The sequence below is a fragment of the Ostrea edulis genome, chromosome 8, assembly GCF_947568905.1.
Source record: "Ostrea edulis chromosome 8, xbOstEdul1.1, whole genome shotgun sequence".
Taxonomy (NCBI): domain Eukaryota; kingdom Metazoa; phylum Mollusca; class Bivalvia; order Ostreida; family Ostreidae; genus Ostrea; species Ostrea edulis.
In genome coordinates, this window is record NC_079171.1 from 59,868,924 (window position 1) to 59,889,070 (window position 20,147).

General features: G+C 34.5%; 2 protein-coding genes across 2 annotated transcripts in view; both read right to left on the reverse strand.

The window, feature by feature from the left end:
• Positions 1-588: 588 nt before the first annotated feature.
• LOC130049764 (uncharacterized) lies at positions 589-12,161 on the reverse strand. Its single transcript, XM_056147747.1, has 4 exons — positions 12,055-12,161; positions 10,771-11,001; positions 1,005-1,255; positions 589-666 (listed from the first exon to the last, which is right to left on the reverse strand). Exons 1-4 carry the CDS (start codon positions 12,116-12,118, stop codon positions 589-591), a joined length of 624 nt encoding a protein of 207 aa, XP_056003722.1. The 5' UTR covers positions 12,119-12,161.
• Positions 12,162-18,595: 6,434 nt separating this feature from the next.
• Positions 18,596-20,147, reverse strand: part of LOC125660815 (multiple epidermal growth factor-like domains protein 10) — a 40,296-nt gene continuing 38,744 nt past the window's right edge. Inside the window, exons 13-14 of the mRNA XM_056147748.1 lie at positions 19,252-19,290; positions 18,596-19,137 (exon numbers count right to left, since the gene is read on the reverse strand). Coding sequence (XP_056003723.1) covers positions 18,836-19,137; positions 19,252-19,290 — 341 coding nt within the window. The 3' untranslated portion in view covers positions 18,596-18,835. The remainder of the gene's footprint in view (positions 19,138-19,251; positions 19,291-20,147) is intronic.

Genomic DNA, 20,147 nt, shown 5'->3' on the forward strand with positions numbered 1-20,147 from the left:
CAGGTAAAAGGAGTTATACGTAGTCAATATCAGTGTGCCAAGAACGGCTTAGCATTCTGTATGTAAAACATCAGATTGCAGTTGACCTAGTGATATATGGAGTATTGCTACATAAATATGAGAAGTTGACTTCACTGCTATGGCTCAGAGGGCCAATACTATGTCTAAATATGTGGTAATTCACCTATAACTAATGCTCTTTCAATAGAACTCTCACCCATTACTTTGACTTCACATCTGAAATCATCCCGTTTTTCATGAAGTTGAGTCGTTAGGTTTAAGTTGTTGATATATCTAAATTATGAAAGAAAGTATAACCAAAGGGAAAACATCCCAACCATTCCGAATTGTTTTGCGGTCAATGTGCGTTATACGGGTGCTCACAATTAACATTGCACTCATGTTTGCGCTCAGTTCGAATTTTGCATTCGCTTACCTTTCAATGTTTATCAAGTGTTTGCTGAATTGCGCTCAGCATTCGCTCTGCGTGCGTTTTACGTTCGCTCTGGGTGCTTTCATCGTTCGTTGTGCGTGTATTCACGGTGCGCTTACCATTCGTCCATTGTTCAATTGGGAAAGAAGAACGTTTCAGGGATTGTTGACTTCTATTTGGCAACCGTTATTCACTGTTTTCATGGGTTTTCTATCCGTAAACATGCCGTGGACCTTAACGAATACAAACTGGACAAATGTAGGAAAAGAAAAGCATAAGTTTCGATTAAAACGCACAAGAACGCATAGCTACCGTACTATTTTCAAGTTTAGAACAGCCTCAAAACTCTCCAGCGGATTTCGTTGGACAAGGAACGTATTGCCCAAAAGAAAAACAGGCAACAAACGCAAAGGAATGAAGACGTACGGATTGATAATTTTGTTATCGTTGGCCCTCCGTTATATATTGAGGTGCAAATGCTGCTTTCATGTATTATTATTGACGTTATGACATACACTGAAGGTCTAGAATTATCAAAATATTGGGAAAATAATTGTATCTCACCCATTACTTTGACTTCACAAATCCCCAGAGACGTTTGGTTTGCATCTACATCTGGACACACTGTGGAGAATCCTGGTGGACGTTCGTTATAAAAAGCTACACCGTGAGCTATTCTGTTCACGGTGATGTTCATCACTGAAACCGGACAACCTGACATGGGATCGTGATGATAGACAATACTTCCTGTATTGCCACTTGGTGGCGAGAAAGTTTTATCGTCATATATGTAAATATAGAATCCTGTTGATCTCGGATATGCTGAAGGTAAATGAAATGGGATTGCAAATCATAACAATTGTGCACTACAATACATTAGAAATGAAACCGTATTACCATTCTATCATTTATAAACCTTTTCATTTTTACTCTATTTCATTTCTAGATTCAATACAATTTGCATGTTAGTTGTTTTACGTCCCGTCGAGAATATGCCATTCCTACTGAAAGAGCATTAGTTATAGGTGAATTACCACATATTTAGACATAGTATTGACCCTCTGAGCCATAACAGTGAGTGCATTAATGTGATGACATATGCCACGATCAGATGATCTATACTTTTTACGGCATCTACCACACACTGTGGGGATTGATGATTTAGTTACTCTGAATGTCGTAAAGTTATATTCCAACATAACCAGCACACGTGGACTCTAGGTATTCAATTTCTGGATCGACAAACACAGAGAAAAGGTTGATAGCCGCTTTACTAAAGATTATTTTAATAGAGAAAACAGTATTAATTTTAAAAAAATAGCACTTTCAATTTTGATGACAAACATTTTCAACAAATCAAAGGTACCGCAATGGGTACCAAAATGAACCCCACATACGCTACCTTAACGCTCGGATTTTTAGAGGCACTTATGTATGAGGAAAATCACGAAACCTTCAGTGAAGAACTTACTGAAAATATCAAACGTCACTGGAACATATATTTAGATGACTATTTCATTATTTGGAATAACAGTGACATCCTAAATAAGCTAGATCTAGATATAAAATTCACGGTCGACCAGAGTTCCACGAGTATTCCATTCCTTGATGTACTGGTTACTAAACAACATGATAGATTAACAACAGACATATACTACAAGAGTACAGATACGCATCAATGTTTTCACTTTGGATCATCTCATCACAGACACACAGAGCGTTATATTCCGAACAACCTAGCTAGGATGATATGTACCATAGTCAGTGATGAACAAACAAGAGAATAGCGTATACAGCAACTTAAAATGTATTTGACAGAACAACATTACCCTAAAAACACAATTAAAGATGGAATAACTCTTACACCCAGAATTCGTGTACATAAGCAACACATTCAAGTACCGTAATGCCGTAATATAAAACTGAGCGAACATTTAGACGTGTGTGAAAATGGACATTTTAATGTTTTTCCTTTTTACAAACTTTTCACAGACAATTAGTTGAAAGGAGAGTAGAAGAAAAATATTTCATTCGCTCATTTATACTTACGCTTATTACGTCAATGCAAATTCTTTGTATTACGTCACAATAATACGCTCCAAATTGCTCCCTCTGTATTGAGACGTCATTATATTGTTGCAGTAATAACAATATAATTTGTTTTCATAAAACGTCTGAATATTTTTTTTACCATAAATTGTCTATTCCATCACAATATTTAGACCTGAACCATACAGACGTTACATCAGTTTTTCCTGTTGGAAGAAACCTTGTTACATAACTGTGAAAGCAACTCCTGTCTAAAACGTTCACATAATAGCTGGGAAATCGGAGGTTCGAGTCCTGATTGTGCTCTGATCTCTTGAAATTATGAATAACACCAATCCATTGGCCCATAATAGTCGGAAGGTTTTTCAGTTCAAAAACCACTTATCCGAAGGTCCTTAAATAGCCAGTAGACCAGCTAGTCAGATATTTAGAAATCAATGAGCTTACATTCCTCATCTCCAAAAGGAATGAAAAAGAAAAGAAAAAAATTCATTTCCTCCATTGATCAAAGCGTGCCTAAACGGAATCAAATTTCAATTTCTACTAACTAAGAGCTTAGATGTGTTCTACCTTGATCCGTTCACTAAAATTATAATTGTGCTAGGGTTTTTAGTGAAATAAAAATATCAAGACAGGAAATAAAAAATCAAGCTAAAGATTGTGCACAAACTGTAAGACTTATGCAAAAATATACATTTATTAACTATATTACGCTGCTAAGGCAGACGACCAAAATAACTGTGCAAGAATTAGCATTGTCACTGTATTTTGGGCTAAAGGGTGATTTTGTTAGCGGTATATTCGGCTGCGTAGTCGTAGTCACTGACACTTGGGGCGGGGTCATACTGATATTGTCCCCAACCCCTACCTCCTCACATTATATTTTTTACTGATCTTACGTTTTTTAAGTATGTTTTGTAAATATTCTGTAAACTTGAGCTTCCTTTCTCTCTCGGAAGATTTGAGCGTCATTGTCTGCTTAGTGAAAGATGAAGATAACGAATAATGATCAATGTAATTCTGAACACCAGTCTGAGTTATCGTCCCTGTACGTTCCACTTAACAAAAACTAAATTGATGTCAATTGTGCGTGATTTGAATGATATGATTTAATATTTGCGAGTTTAAGATTGTAACTGAAAAACGAGAGTAACGGGGAATGTCTAACCAATTTATTAGTATATACATATCCAATGTTTCAACTTGCAATAAGTAAAAGAATCAGCCTAAGTTTGAACCAGGTGGGGTAGAAGTCGTTATCCCATATTACACATCATCAATTGATCAAGCAAAATCAAAATAATGTGTATACATTTTTACAAACAGTTTTACAACAGGGCTTAATATGATAAAAACAAAACATACTTTGACACAGACCCACCCACCCAACTCTCGTCGCGGCAAAACCTCTGTAATGCACATGTACAGTGTACTCAGTATGTGTGCACTAAAATTGTTCATGTTACAATAGGGAGTGTGGTATGCATAAAACAATGATAATTCATTATCTTATTAAGTCAGAAAAATGAACATCTTGTGTTGCATGTAAAACCTTTTAACTCAAAGACTTAGTGAGAACATAAATCCAATCCTTATGCAACATTTTTTCTGCAATGGTTGAGATACATTTTACTGTTTATATTGATATTGTTATGCATTATTTAAAATATAAACTAAAATTCAGATCTGAAATACGATATGCTTGACCCATTTGTTACGTTAAATGGAACAGCCAATGTACCCTTTGACTTTGATGACACACCGTGTTTGGTAATGATTTTGGAGACAGTTGGTACTAAAAGACCGGATCAAACTAGTGTGCAACAAACATGTATTTATTGCAAGATAAAAGCAATGTCAATTTCAAAAGTAATATAAGAGAAAAGATTCAATGGATGTAAATATTATGAAATCAATCTGCCAATAGTATTAAACTTCACCCTAAATTACATTGATTCTGTTTAATCCTTTCCTCCGTTCTACTTGACTACTTGTGTATTCACGTGGTACAGCTTTTAGGGACCTAAGAGCAAGGTACATTAAGGCCCAAATTTCGCCACAAAATTAGGATAAATTTAAAATGTGGTTTCACTTGGTTTAATCATTATGATTATGCACTACGGCATTGACCCTGATGATACATGTGGAAATTAGTGACGTAATATGTTCTGTGACGTCATTTTCCTTATATCCGATTGACATGATTTATCGAAATCGCCGAAATTAGCCGATTTTTATGCCTTTGAAACCATTTTTAAGATAGAGCACATGCAACAACCACAAAGATGTTTTGTGTACAAATTAATCATGTTGAAAGTCAGTAATAAGCAAAATTTCGACTTGGTTGGTAAATGAGCCGACTATTAAATTTAACGTTTAACCATTCCCCACGTTCATCTGTAATACAAATTTCAACGTTGATGGTGTTCATATATACAAGTGTAATGAATAAATAGTATGCATATGTACAGCATAAATTTTATAAGACTACGTAGTTTGCATTGAAGAAGATAGTGTGTAATCAGAGAATTGGAATCTTCGACACAGATATTTTCGATTCCAATTTTACTCGTTTTATGTTTGATATAGATACACAATGATATCAACGCAATTAATGTAACACATGGCAAAGTTCAATCACATATTCTTTTTTATCATAGATGGTTTATGATATGAATTATCCCTCTAAATTGGTGCGCATATACTGTGGCGGCTACAATGCGTATCTAAATACATATCTAAATATGCCTTGCCAGTCATGATATTCTAACGTACATGTAGGCTAATTATAACGTATTGGGTATGTTGCATATGTAATTTCAAATGATATTCTAATATTGTATTAAGCATTATGTCAGACACATCTAATGGATGTCCATCTGAATTAAAAACCCACTCATGATGCATAATATGTATGTTATTAAGTAAGAATTTTATTATGGCTTTGGTCTGGCTTTTTTTTTTTTAAATGCACGTCTGCAACGGAATGCAATCTTTGTTTATAAAATAAAGTTTAATAATATCGAAAATGAAAGCGCGATAGCTTAATCGGTACCTTTATACCATAGCATAATAGTGCGAGAGTTCGAATGCAAAATTCGGTTATATTTTCCCCGTAAAATACAGGCTTTTAAAATTATATACACTTGAAAATCAATTCATTACAATATAGTGTTCATTATTTACATGCTGCAGTACCTGTAGTTTTATGACATGCGTGTTTCCTATCAAAACAATTCCAACTTCATCAATCTGTCGTTTATATTACAAATTTGTCGAACTCATTTAGAAAAGGTTACTCCATGATATATATGGTAATGGAATATTTGCATCTACCCTGCTATAAGAGTGAATGTTGATAGTTGATAGATGAACGATGTAGTTTCTAGATATCTAAATTATTACTCATTTGTAAGCTAAACGATAAAGTATAGGCTTGTATTGTGTGTTCCAAGAGGACAAAACCCAGTGAACTCTGACCATTACATGTAAAAAATAGATAAAAACAATTCTTAAGAAAACATTTTTAGTAGAATCGAACAACTCTGACTGCATTTGCAATCAATGTCAACAGATCTACAACTCTAATCGTTTCATGCTTTTAAAAAAATTCGCAAGCATTCACTACTACCATAAGGGGGGGGGGGATAAATCAAAATTCGCATGTAAAAGTTATGGAAAGACTACATTATCAAAACAAAAGAATGTTTGGGCCAAATTCCCCTGTTGCTACGTCGCTGTAATAATTATTTGTTTATAAAATCGCCTTACATTTGTCGATAACTGACCCACGTGTTCTGTGACATAGTCTTATTTAAAAATACATGATAGCTAGTCATTGGTTACTATTTTCATCATTACATCGTGGAACTGGTGTTGAAGTATTAGAACGCGATTTTCACACATAAGGAGAACTTTCTTTTCCTGCATTTACAGTTTAATCATCCCACTCACCGTCGGTCACTTAGCATTTAGCGGCATATGCACAAAACACCGCTTAATGACTATATCCGAACCATGCGCGGATCTAGAGTGGAGGTCCGGAATTAAAGTTGCATGTAATTTGTGCGCAAAGTAATGAGGACTAAACCAGAGCACAATATTATCATTTGTATAAAACTGGAACGATTGTTTGATATCCTTTCCCCAATATACATAATTACCGGTGATTAATGTAAACATTCTAACCAAGCAGTATTCTTGGCTTTTTTCAATTTCAATTTCACTAGAAATCTTTGTGGAAATAATGTAAGTTCTCAACAAAGCACAGGAATATAGATACAGCGCGGTAATAATATATTAATTTTAGAAACGCATGATATTTTGTAGCATTAAAGTTTGAACACTCGATATTTTCTTTGTTTAAACTTCAAATCATTCAAACAGCCGACGTTATAGAAATAAAGTAAAAGTATTGAACAATTGTTCAATGTGTTGTAATCGTACACTACCATTATTTGGAGATGGTAGTGAAATGAAGAATTCAAACATAACTCTCCGAAACTTCGCTGCATTTAGATAGATGAAGTACGTCAGTCGCGTGTCGTTTACTACAAAAGTAAATCGCATATTCCCAGATCCATGGAAATCGTGCAGCATGCAGAAAGTACCCTGAATAGGTGTCTGTCAAAATCAAGTGACGAAGTCCTTGTACACAACGATGGCTTCGAAAAACATGTGCCGGTCATGGTCACGGTCTGATGATATCGTGGCACTTTTGCACGATGATGAATATCTAATATGAATGCAAGATCGAATGAAACTTAATTGGCTGTTTTATATTAATTTAATTATTTACATATTGTTAAGTCTAATATTTTCTACAATTTTACGTTCTGTAGTAATTTTTTTGAGATCGATTAGGTGAACAACGTGAACAAGCATACGATATGTCTCCTAGTAAAACATTATTTAACCGCCGAGTTTCACCTGAAAAAAAAACTATTTGGTAAACAATGCGCAACCCTTTCACACACCAAAAATCCTTGAAAAAAAGTACATATCATATTCGACAAAATACGGTACTATGCTACACATCGACGTATTCTTCATGATATTCAAGCATAAATATGATGATTTGATGAGAGAATGAGGAAAAAGAGGCTAGATTTGGTCATAAATTTTTCATTTATTTGTCTCAAATGAACAATTTGCATCTAGATTTTGAATGTTGTCACCAGACCCCCACCCTCTTTAAGAGGTTACAAGCCCCTCCCGCACTCTTCCCCTCGTCGCATCGCGACTCGGCCGTCTACTTTCAGCAGCTGGACTAATCACAAATCAACAGGACTAGTAAATCATATATTCTAGTAATCCTTTTCACTAGTATAGTGAAAAAACTTAGTGTCAAAAACTGATTACATCGTACACCTTTCATTATTTTGACAATTGCTGGAAAATATAAATATCTTTGACTGACGGCATTATATATGCTGATGCACTGTCATAGTGATTGACTTTGGTACTGTTAATAGCCAGTCTCTGCTTCAGTCATCATTAGAAACTGGCCGAAAAGGAATTGTTGAATGATTTATTAGACAGGGAAACCAAGGTTGTTTTTATATCTCCGACTAAATCGGCCTGTATCAAAAGGTAAGAAGGGGGGGGGGGGTAAAAATATAAGATCCTCTCTCATGCGGACTTCGGACGTGTTTTGAGACAATGAATATGATTTATGATTCATTTTTTTTCCTTTGCGTAAATGCTAATGCATTGAAAGATTTGTTATATAAAGATAATTGTCAGGAGCCTGTATATTTTTTTTTTCAAATAAAGAGTGTAATTTAAAATAGATGTAAGTGTATATGCTACAACATTGAATATAATACCGACAAGATTATTTTTTTTTTTTAGGGTTTTCATGGTGTCAGTGTCAACTCTTGTGTAGAACTTATTACATTGTTTGTAAATCTTATTACATCTTATAAGGTTCAGATTCGGTTCCATTGACATGTGTTGAATTTTAAAAGAAAGTTCGTTTTATAATATTTCTTTTCACATATATTCTGAATGAATTTCATGTTCTTTTTACTACATGTACAATCCAATGTAGCATTGGCTAGTGCGTGTTCCTTCGCTGAAAACATTTAGTGCGCTCGAAAAAAAAAAGAACAAAGTGTACATATACACACAAGAATAACTTAAGGTAACCACGCACTACGTACATATATGATATTCTCTTAATTTAGATTAAAACATTCCAAATTGGATGTAAATGTAAATGCAATGTTAAAATTGAATGAATATATATGGGTTGCTCTACAATTCTTAGATACAATTACACTAATCGTCCTTCAAATCACAGCATCCGCCGCATCGGATCATCTACAATTGATTAAAACTTTCGGAAAAAATGAATTAAACTTTTCAAATAAAAATCATAGTGCACATTTGTTTAATAAAACTTTGAGCATATGGCGACACAAATTGGATTATTTTCATATTGAGTTCATGACATAGCTTTCTTGTTCATGACGTCGCATAAAGTAACGTCAAAATGGCACAACGTTATCGTAAATTATACTGTATTCACATATATATTATACATAAGTAAAGTTTTTTACGAAGACATCATAATCATTTCATGGAAGTATACACCATATGAAAGAATTTTGACGAATATCATTTAATTTGGACGCGTACCTTGTCCTTTATTCACCATGGGCAATATTTAAATCGATGTTGACAAATTTCCCATAGTATTAAATGTGTTCACCACCTTTGAATATAAATAACGATATAAATACCCAAATATAGCAAAAAAAGCGAGTATGATATGGGCAATATTGCGAGTAAATAATGTTTATATGGCTCGCTGTCTACAAACTATTTTGTAACGTTATTCCTTTATACATCCCTAAATGGCGCTGGGTTTTTTTTTCTAAAATGAACAGTGCAACTAATATTTATTTTGGATTGATAGTACTTAACATTGTTGACAGTTATAGGCCTGGTTACTGTCACGGGTGCATTTCGGAGAGAGAGAGAAAAAAAGCACACAAATCGATAAAAAAAAAATTAAGTGGAAGTCACATTATTTTGTTTTAATAAAGCAGTATTTTTATTATTTTTGAATTGTGATCTGAACATCGTTAGGAAGTGGGGTCACGGTGTTATACTGACGCACCCAAGATGTTACGAGTTCAATGAAGAAAAAAAAATCATTTAATTCTAGTTAAAGGTAGGAAATACAACATCATATCAGTTAGAATCAATAGTTCAATTATTTTGCATCTTTATTTTTTTTTTGTAAACATACCAGTTGGTAGAAACCGGGAGCATAAGTTGTATGCTGTTACAAGGTGCAGGTCAGTTCATCCGAGTGTGTATTGAATTTGAAGAGCAGAACATAATTCATATGTATATGCTGTAAGCCTACTAATGCTTAGCTTTGATATATCAATTTTTCGCAGTTTATCTAGTTTTCTGTACTATCGAAGCGGTTTTAGCGAGTTGACTGGGTGTTTTTTGAAAGGTAAAGTTCGTGTTCCAACAAAAAATATCCCCCTGTATTTTCTCATACCTTCCATCGAAAAAAATGAGAATACTCAGACTAGTCCACCCTTTCACAACACAAAACACCTTAATGCAGTGCTATTTACAAGTCGTTAATGTGACTTTTTTTCGATTTCATCTAATCCGTTTATGAAATCGCTAATGGACGGTTCCAAACTAAAAAATGCATATGGCGTCACACATAATGGCACGTAAATTAGCGAAAATAAATAGGCATATTACGCCAAATATTTCATTAAAACATATTTGAAGTAGTTTTAGGCATGCAGAGAATTATTTTTGCTGAACAAATTAAAAAAAAAGTTTCGAAACATGCGTTGTGTCCTTTGAGCATATGAAACGGTGGATTTTGAGGATGGCTTTTCTTTACCTCTGTTATTTTTGTGTCCCTTGTTCATAATAAAAACTTAGATTTTACGAGATGCAGGCCTCCTCATAATAATATTACATACATTATCGTTGTTAGCGAACGTTAGCACTAATAAACCTTCGAACTAGTTTACCATGACCGTCAGATTATGACGTGAAATAAAAACTGATTGTGCGTTCGATAAACGCTTTGTATTTGAAAGTTAGAGTTCTCGGATGAGACCTTAAAGAACAAATGTCCAAATTCAGTGTGCTCGCACATTATGTATTTCTCACTGTAATGAACTTAAGCGTCAAACAAAGGTCAACAACTGTGGCAATACATTCATAACTGATATACTTTTAGTATGGCCGAGTGGGACGTAAAATAACCAAACATGTATACTGTAAATACAAATACTTACTATCTGATCCGAAGTATACTTCCAAATAAGCGATATTGAATATCCTGTTAAACCACACCTTCCACCACAAAGGTTCAGAATGAAGTTGAGTTACTGCGCAAGAATTGCCTGAGTAAAGCTGATTTATATTCCCATCAACAGCACGCTGAGCAGTCCACCTAGCGTCAGTAGGCTGTATATTCATGTTTGCCTGTCCCTGAAGACTTTGTCCAGGGGTGTGAACCAAGTTTACTACGAGTAAAATAAATCAAGTAACCTAGACTGTCAATTTCACTTCAAAACATTTTTACAACTGGACCTGGGATTTGTAAACACCGAGTTGATAATGCATGTGCATTTCAAACGCCATATCCATCACACCGATTACATACTAATGATCATAGTAAATCAATTGAATCTTTCTCAGGCATACAGGTGTGATCTTCAGGGGCGGATCCAGGAATGTGGTGGGCGGCAGTTTAATGAGACAGGAAGTCTAGGGGCCGCATTAAGGTCCCAAGTAGGACCAAGGCGAAACATTGATGGGGTGGTCCGGGAGGCAAAGCCCAGGAAGCTCCTGGGTTTTACAGATTTCATAGAGCTTGAAATATGTCTACCATGTAGTCATTTTTACTCTTTTCAATCATGTTTATAAACGTGGGGTTAATAAAATGTCCCAAACTTTAAGGGGTTTTGGAAAAAATGTAGGTTTTCCAAGCAAATATGTTTTGAAAAATCAAATTATTTTATTATTTATGTTTCCGAGAGTGGAAAAATACTTGCTTCCTTTACCGTTTACATTCTTTTAAACAAGAAAACAGGATTTACATTGAATTTGAAAAGTTCAGGGGGGGGGGGGGGGCGCAACGGCTGCCTTTCCCTCTAAATCTGCCCCTGGTCTTCACGTAAAAACTAGTAGTGTTATTGTATAGCTCAGCAAAATCATATAGAATAAAAACAAAATCTGAGCCGCATCACAGTAAGATCATATAACGCCTATCTATATCAACCATTGACAGGAAGAAAGAGTGTGGAGAGAGAGAGAGAGAGAGAGAGAGAGAGAGAGAGAGAGAGAGAGAGAGAGAGAGAGAGAGAGAGAGACAGATAGACAGACAGACAGACAGACACAGACAGAGACAGACAGACAAACAGAGAGGAAGATGTGAGGGAAAGAAAATTAGACAGAGCAAGACAGAGAGTCAGAGAGTATGCGAGATAGTGAGATAGAAACAAAGGGAAAGATATATATATATATATATATATATATATATATATATATATATATATATATATATATATATTTACCAAAACATGTTGTGTTGGATACAAACTGCATCAACGTAGCCACCACAATTAAGCTGGAGGACATCTTAACATTAATAAGAAGCAAAATGGCACCGCTGTGTTCTCTTCCGGGTTAGCTGTTGAAAACGCATAATTACATTACCTTTACATTTATCAAAACCTAGATAAGACATTCAGTAAATTCAAACAGAACGATGTAGAAGGGTTTTAACTTTTTTCATGAGTAAGAATCAACACGCAGTGATCTTCAGCACTCAATTCTCAACTTTTGATTTTTCGCAGTATGTGTCAAAATATATTGCTTAATGTCCCTCTCGAGAAGTTTTCACTCATATGGCAACACCATGTAAATAATTAAGAATACATACTTGATTTTAAGTTTGTATTCGGCCCCCTTAAATCAAATATGTAATACTTACGACATGTTAAGCTATTAACCATATATATATATACATAATTTCCCGATGATATTTGAATTTGAATTCAATAAGCACGAATACCTCTGTAGTGAACGTTATCAGCTGGTATCCATGTGCAGCTGTTATGTTATCTGTAGTTTGTAGAATGTTGGTATTAAATCACGGGGACCATTTACACATTAGTTGCCACTTGTTCATGGTCATATTTAAAGGGAAATAAACACATAGAGAAAGGGTGCCACGCGTTAACTCTGGAAAAATATATCTTTGTCATACCAATTTGACAGTTAATATTTATTCATTATCAAGTTTTGATCAATTTCACCTGCATTGAATATTGTCAATAGTAGTATTATCACGTTTAGTGCGACCCATATTTGGCAGAATATAATCTGTATATATTAAGATTCAAAGAAACCTCAATTAAACATCAATAAATTTCAATATTGACAATTCGTCGTTAGTAAGTTTTGAGGTAACTCCGTACTCGGATTATTGTCTGATAGCAATATCAACGGTCATTCGTTACAGTTGAAACTAACAAATTACCAAATAACGTGTATAGGTGATCACAATTTTGTAAGACGCAAAACGTAGATCAACCGATCATTCATCAACGTTAGGAAATTGCAATTTATGGATAACTGATGGGGTGGTGCTTTGTTTGACACAATTAAACACATATCACGGTTTGAGGAATTAGAATGGCCATTTATTAACTAATAAATGACAAAGTATTATATAAAAAAAATCATATAAAACAGTTAAAAATATAACAAACTAAAAACACAATACTGCAATTCATGCTAAGGAATCGTGACTAATAAAACATTACAAAAATGTCACAATACTAAAAACTACAATATAAAAAATCATAAATACAATACTATAACTAGGAAAAAACATAAAGTTAAAAAAATAGATAATTTTGCAAATTGTATATAGAAAAAGTGTCACAGAAGGGGTATCTTTCGCGTTCCGATTTTAGGGTAACAATACACACGACGTACAGCTGTATACAAGATGCCCACGTAGAGTCGTCGTAGATTTGCACGACCAAATAAGAGAGTTGATTTTCCTCAAATGCGTCGTAACTAATATCCAGGGATAATATAGTATTGGTCGTATAGGGCTCACGGCGGGTGTGACCGGTCAATAGGGGATGCGTACTCCTCCTAGGTACCTGATCCCACCTCTGGTGTGTCCAGGGGTCCGAGTTTGCCCAACTATCTATTTTGTATTGCTTGTAAGAGTTATGAGATTAGTCACTGTTGGGTATCTTCACCTTGCATCAGGTATAAAGCATCCGTGAAAACATCAAGATATTACTAAAATCTTCAAAACACAATTCTAAACATCGAAAAAATATGGCGAGTGACACTACCAAGTTGCACATACGCAAGTACCAAATATAATAAATGACATTTATACACAGTGGCGGTAATTATGAATATAGTATCCATCAATGTTTTATGTTCATAGGTATGTATTTTCCTTAAAAAGCATTATCAAAATGTCACAAAACACAATATCCTGACACTTGTTAATATTTGCTTCTGTTTTTTTCTTTTCTAAATATATACAAAAAGTCTATAAAATAATGGATAAACTTTACAAAGAAATCGTGAACTACCCTCGTATTGACCGACATAAGTAATTGCATCTCGTCAGCATCGTTTCATGAGATTGTAGTACTTGGACAATCAATCTAGAACTGCACAAACAGCAAACGATGCACCAATAAATCATCACCAAATAATTTGACGGTATGCAGTTCTAAGGAGTCTCCGCTCATACAGCATACTTGTAGAATCGACGTGACCACAGAATGTCCAAATTGACGACAGCATCCGTAAAAAATAAACGTAAAACGAACTATACGCAGCACAAAATTCGGGAAATAAGTAAAATTAATTGAGGACACATTCGTTTTCAGAGTACGAACATTCAAGTCGTTCGATCTTCTCAATTATGAAATATTGCTGAATTGACGATGGTTAACCATGAAAATGAATAAATGAAAAATAGATGAAAACTGGGTCTTGCATTCTCTTTGCGTGTTAGTATAGGTCTTTGACTTCCTTCTTGAGTATTTCCAAGTTTGTAGAACGATGCATTGCTTCAGTGGGCGCTACTGTACATACACGGGGTCCCTAGCGGCAGAATGTTGCAAGTAATAATCATGAAAATGGAAATTTTCATTTTAAAAAAAATGAATATACATGATTGTAAACAATTGTAGAGCCAATTCAATAATATTAGGTGTTATATAGGCGAAGGAAATCCCCAAAATTAAGGTATACTATATTTCTCGATTCATACATATGCATACTAGAACAGCGTTGTAACCAATAGTCGGTTATTATGAAGTTGCGTTTTTTCTTTCAGCCTTGAATCTACAAGATTTATTCTGTTTTAAAGTTAGAATACTAACGCCACATATATCATCTACTATGCAAGTAGAGCTCATAACAAATGTTTGATTAATCATAAAATTTGTATGTATAAGTGATTTAGATAACTTAGTATCTATTGATTTATGACTACTTTTATTTTCTGCAAGTAATGTTTTGGGAATTGAATTTTTCGTTTGATTTGTATTATAATAAGTGTTACGAACATCTTTGATGATCTGAGAACCTCGTGAAAACCGGAACAGACGGTGTGACGTCAAAATAATTCATTGTTGTGGTCTTAAATACAAAAGATTTGCACATCATGGCAGCCTCTAAAGATAGCGGGAATTTCAATTTTTAACGTTTTTAAATTAGTATTGAAGTTTATATGGGCCTTATATCAACATAATAGCATGAAAAATCATTATCTTATAATTAAACCTATCATTTAGCATGTAATATTTGTTTTTGGTTGCCGTCCCCTAAGCACTTGAAACATATCCATATATTGTTTGAAAACGTGTTCATTCAATTTTAAGGTTCCGTGACAGTGAACTATCTGAAGATACGGATACCTAATGATTGGTAATTTATAATTAGATGGGTTAAATTAGGTTCGAATTTTACAGGAAGTCATGAATACACACGATTAGACTTCAATATACTGTTGACTGTGGTAACATATTTATGATTGAAACTTTACTTAAAAAAGAGCTAATGTGTTATAAACATATTAATAATTATTGAAGAATTTGGCAACTAGTTGAACACATGAGAACTATCTAAAAATATGTGAATATTAGAAATATTTGAAAGATTAGATTAGATGGGATTTATTTGAACATGTGCTAGCTTTTGGGAGTTTGATGCATCTTTATTTAGATCACATGATTATGTAGCAATATTACATTATCACCTGCATATGGTGTTTATAAATATCAACTGATTCGATATGCAAGAGCTTGTTCTGCGTATACTCAGTGTTTAAATCGAGGAAAGCTAATGACAAACATGTTGATGGTACAGAGGTTTCAACAGTCTTGATTGAAGTTAACATTTCGCAAATTCTATGGTCGTTATAACGATCTAGTTCGTCAATACAACCTACCATTGGGTCAAATGCTGTCTGGCGTGTTTCATGCCGATAGTTAAGCCGTTCTTGGCACACCAATTTTGACTGCGGATAACTCCGTTACCTGATCAGGATATAGGGCTCAAGGCGGGTGTGACCGATCAACAGGGGATGCTTACTCCTCCTAGGCACCTGATCCCACCTCTGGTATATCCAGGGGTCCGTGTTTGCCAAACTATCTATTTTGTATTGATTATAGGAGTTATGAGATTGATCACTGTTCGTTATCTTCACCTTGCATAAGTTGAAAAGAGTATGATACAGGAACATACACGACTAAGACACTCTGAAGAAGACCATATATTTTCTGAAAACTCGAGAATTTCATGAATGATTTTTTAAGCTGTAAGATTTTATCATTGAGCATTTTAAACAGCTATTAGAATATACGTGATTGTTTTTATTAATAAAAAAAAATCGGAACTAATATAAACATATGAGGCATATCTGAGAGATCGTTTGGGAACTTCAAGAACCTAGTATAGTTATTTTTCATTTTGGAATAGCATGACAAAGCGCGAGAACAGTCTGTTGATTAAAAATGCATGCAGGAATTTTTGAACACATGATAAATGCCTCATTTGAAATATCTTTTGAAAAACAGTATATAAATGCAATATCCTTTAGCCCATCCCATACATACTGGTACACAATAAGTTCCTACTGATCAGGTAATTAAATAATGAAACATAAAGTTTGATGATAAGACAGTGTGTGATGATGACATCTAACCTTGACCTTTGACGCAAAGGTCAAAAATATATATTTTGTTTTGGATTATACATTTCATATTTGGCATGTTGAAATATCATTATAAACAGTGTCGCGTGTCATTTCTGATTAATGTTGCCCTTGACATTTTATGTTAAGGTTAGATAAAATACTTTTGAACATGTGTGTTTCCCTGTTTCATAACTTGTTTGTCTTTTGATATAGGTCTTTGATATTTGGTATGTTGGTAAGTTTAATTTGTACCCTATGTTTACAACACTTTTACATCTGGGCGAATATTATGTACCATAAGTCTTAATTTTCCACTTTTAAAGATGACATTTAATATGGTTTTCTAAAAGTATGGAACATGAAAGGTACGCATCAGTTTTAGTGGGATAAAACAACTCTTCCTAGTTTTGTATTTCTTATAGGAGTTATTAGATTTATCACTTTATCTTCAACTGTCATGGTAGATTCGTTTTTAAGGTCATATCATAAAACCTGTGCTTATCACACCTGCATGCAAAGTGTTTGGCAAAGGGGCAATGTGTACGGAGTTTTCTTCCTAGGTTTCACGTGATCATTACACGGTAAGGAATAGAACTCACGACTTTTCAATTACGAAATAGTGGGGATACTCTACCACTGAAGTACCATCAGGCCAGCATATTTTCAATGAGCTCACCTAATCCGCCAACTTTTACGCATTGGAAGCCGGTTTCGAACGTTTATCACAATATCCTCAAAATATTTCGAGAGAAAGTTTACCACAAGTTGACAGGCATAATTACATTTCATTTCCAATATATAAGCATAAGAGTCCATCATTGGTATTGATATAGTGTTGACGTTCAAACGTTACTTCCCCACACTATTCCCATTGTTTATAGATGGCCTGCATGTAACAGTAAACCTGACAGTATTAAATAATGGAGTGTAACAAAACGACTTTGATTTAAGGATTTGCTTGCTCAGAGATATTGTCTTAAATTCCAATTTCGAAAATCATATGCAAATGATACGATCGTTATATCGATCTACTTTGCCAATGTAACCTATCTTTCGTCAAATGTTGTTTGACATGTGTCATACCAATTGTTATGCCGTTGTTAAAAAAACTTACTGGGGGCCTCGGTGGCCGAGTGGTTAGATCATCTCGCTCATAAACACACGGCCTCTCACTTCTGGTCGGCGCGGGTTCGAATCCCGATCGCGTCTGTAAGTGAGACAATTTTCCATTTTACTTTCGGAAGGTCGGCGGTCTCTTCCCAGCTACATTATATCTGGGTTCTCTCTTCCACCAATAAAAAATTGGGCGCCACCATTTAACTGGAAAATTGTTGAGTGTGGCGGAAACATCGATGAATCAATAAATCAATGATCCTTAACACACTTATTTCTACTAAAGATTAGTCCGTTTACCTGGTCAATATATTGGGTTCACGCTGGACATGCCCGGTCGACAGGAGATGCGTAATACTCCTAGGAACCTGTTCTCATAGCTGGTATATCCAGGGGTCCGTGTTTGTCTTACTATAATTTTTATTCCTTGAAGGAATATGAGATTAATCGCCTTTCGTTATCTTCGTATTTCATGCAAAATGTTTTGCATACTGTCAACGATGGGATTAACATATTTTGACTACAAATCAGCTGGTAAAAATTGGAATTATTTCATTATCTGGAAAATTAATAGATAGGGAGGAACTTAAACCTCCCTATCGAAGAATATCCCCTAAACACGGGAACAACGGAAACTAATATCTTAGGGAACTTATCATAATCTGGAGGCAGGTCTTTAGGAACGGTCCATCTGAAAATGTTTTACATTATATTTCATTTCCGCAAATGCAAAAAAACAACAACAAAAACTCCATGTACATACATGCTGTTTTAATGTGTACAAAGGTGGGTCTTTGTTTTTTATTACAACTGAGAAAAAAGGTGAATATAACTCCCATGATTCACTGTTAAACAAATGAAAACACCGTAGGATAAAAATATGTCATATCCAGAGATAAGAATGTAATAGTTAAAATAAAATATCAGGTATGTATGATTCAAGATTGTAGTTGTATTCTTCTTGGGGGTACATGTATGTGATGCATGCAATTCCCTTTCTATCGTAGTGTAGAATTAATGTAGTTCGAGTCTGACGCATGTTTCTCCTGTGGAGGTTGGTCAGCAACAATGGGTGGTAGTTCCTGGTACTCATCCGTATCCCTGACGCCTAGTTTATCGTAATCGTGTGTTTCCTCCATTTCTATATGATTAACAAAGTTTTGTGGCGGGTTATTGTCATGTCTTTGAGAGGGTTGCTGTCTCTGTTTTCGAAATTTATACACTAGAACTGTGACGGTTACGATGAGAAGTGTTGATAATATTCCAATAGCTACGTACAATCCGTTGACGGGACTTTTGTCTGAGAAGAAAGATTGTCAACGAAACATTGAACTGAACTGTAAGCCGGTCTATCACACAATGATAAAAATGTATTTAATGAAAACAGTAATGATAAAATTAACGAGTTTCTTACCGCTGTTAGTAAACTCTTGCCTATCCAGTTTGGACAATACTATAGATAAAAACAAAATACTTAATACCATGCAAGTACATTGGTATATATTATACGAAACTTATTTTTCGTTTCTGAATTGGTGATTATTCTTTTTTTTTTTTGTTCAACAATTATCAACCTGCTACATTCTTATTAAGAGCTGTTTTGGAAATTAAAACAGTTCATAAATAAACCATTCGGCACATTTAACTTGGGTTCAACAATACACTATGTGGATAAATGTTGATAGACATATACCATCGCATTAAGAGATGAAATACAGATATTCATGGATTTTGCAGGATAGCCTACCAAACAGAAAAAAAAATTGTTTGAAATACCACAGCGAAGTGATAATTTGATTCCTTCATATTTCGAAAGATATTGTCTTTCATCATCACTAAAACACTTACTACAAGTTTATTCTTCTAAGTTTAAAAAAAATACAACTCATCATTTTCCTTGTCAAATATGAGTTAGCAACACTCGCTTCTTGCTTCTGATTGTACGAGGCGGATATTCCGTAACTATGGAGGGTAATCGTGTTCAAAAATCCAAGCATGTAACCTTGTTAATCGATACATGCAACCGTGTTAATTTCTCAGTTTCAACTATGTATGTTTGTAACTCAGGGGGTGTAAGTTATGTTTCTCAGAAATGTATACCTCGGTGCTGTACTCTTCATTTGTGTCATTGTTTGATTTCTGATTTTACATTTCTCTTTATAAAAATGCATCATTGTTTCTTAAATTATACGCGGCCATCCCTACAGTATTTCCGTTTGTAGACTTAGTATTTACATAGCTGTACCTTACAACATCGCATCTTACACCTTACAAGTCAACAAATGTCAAGTTTACATGTTTGTCGAATTT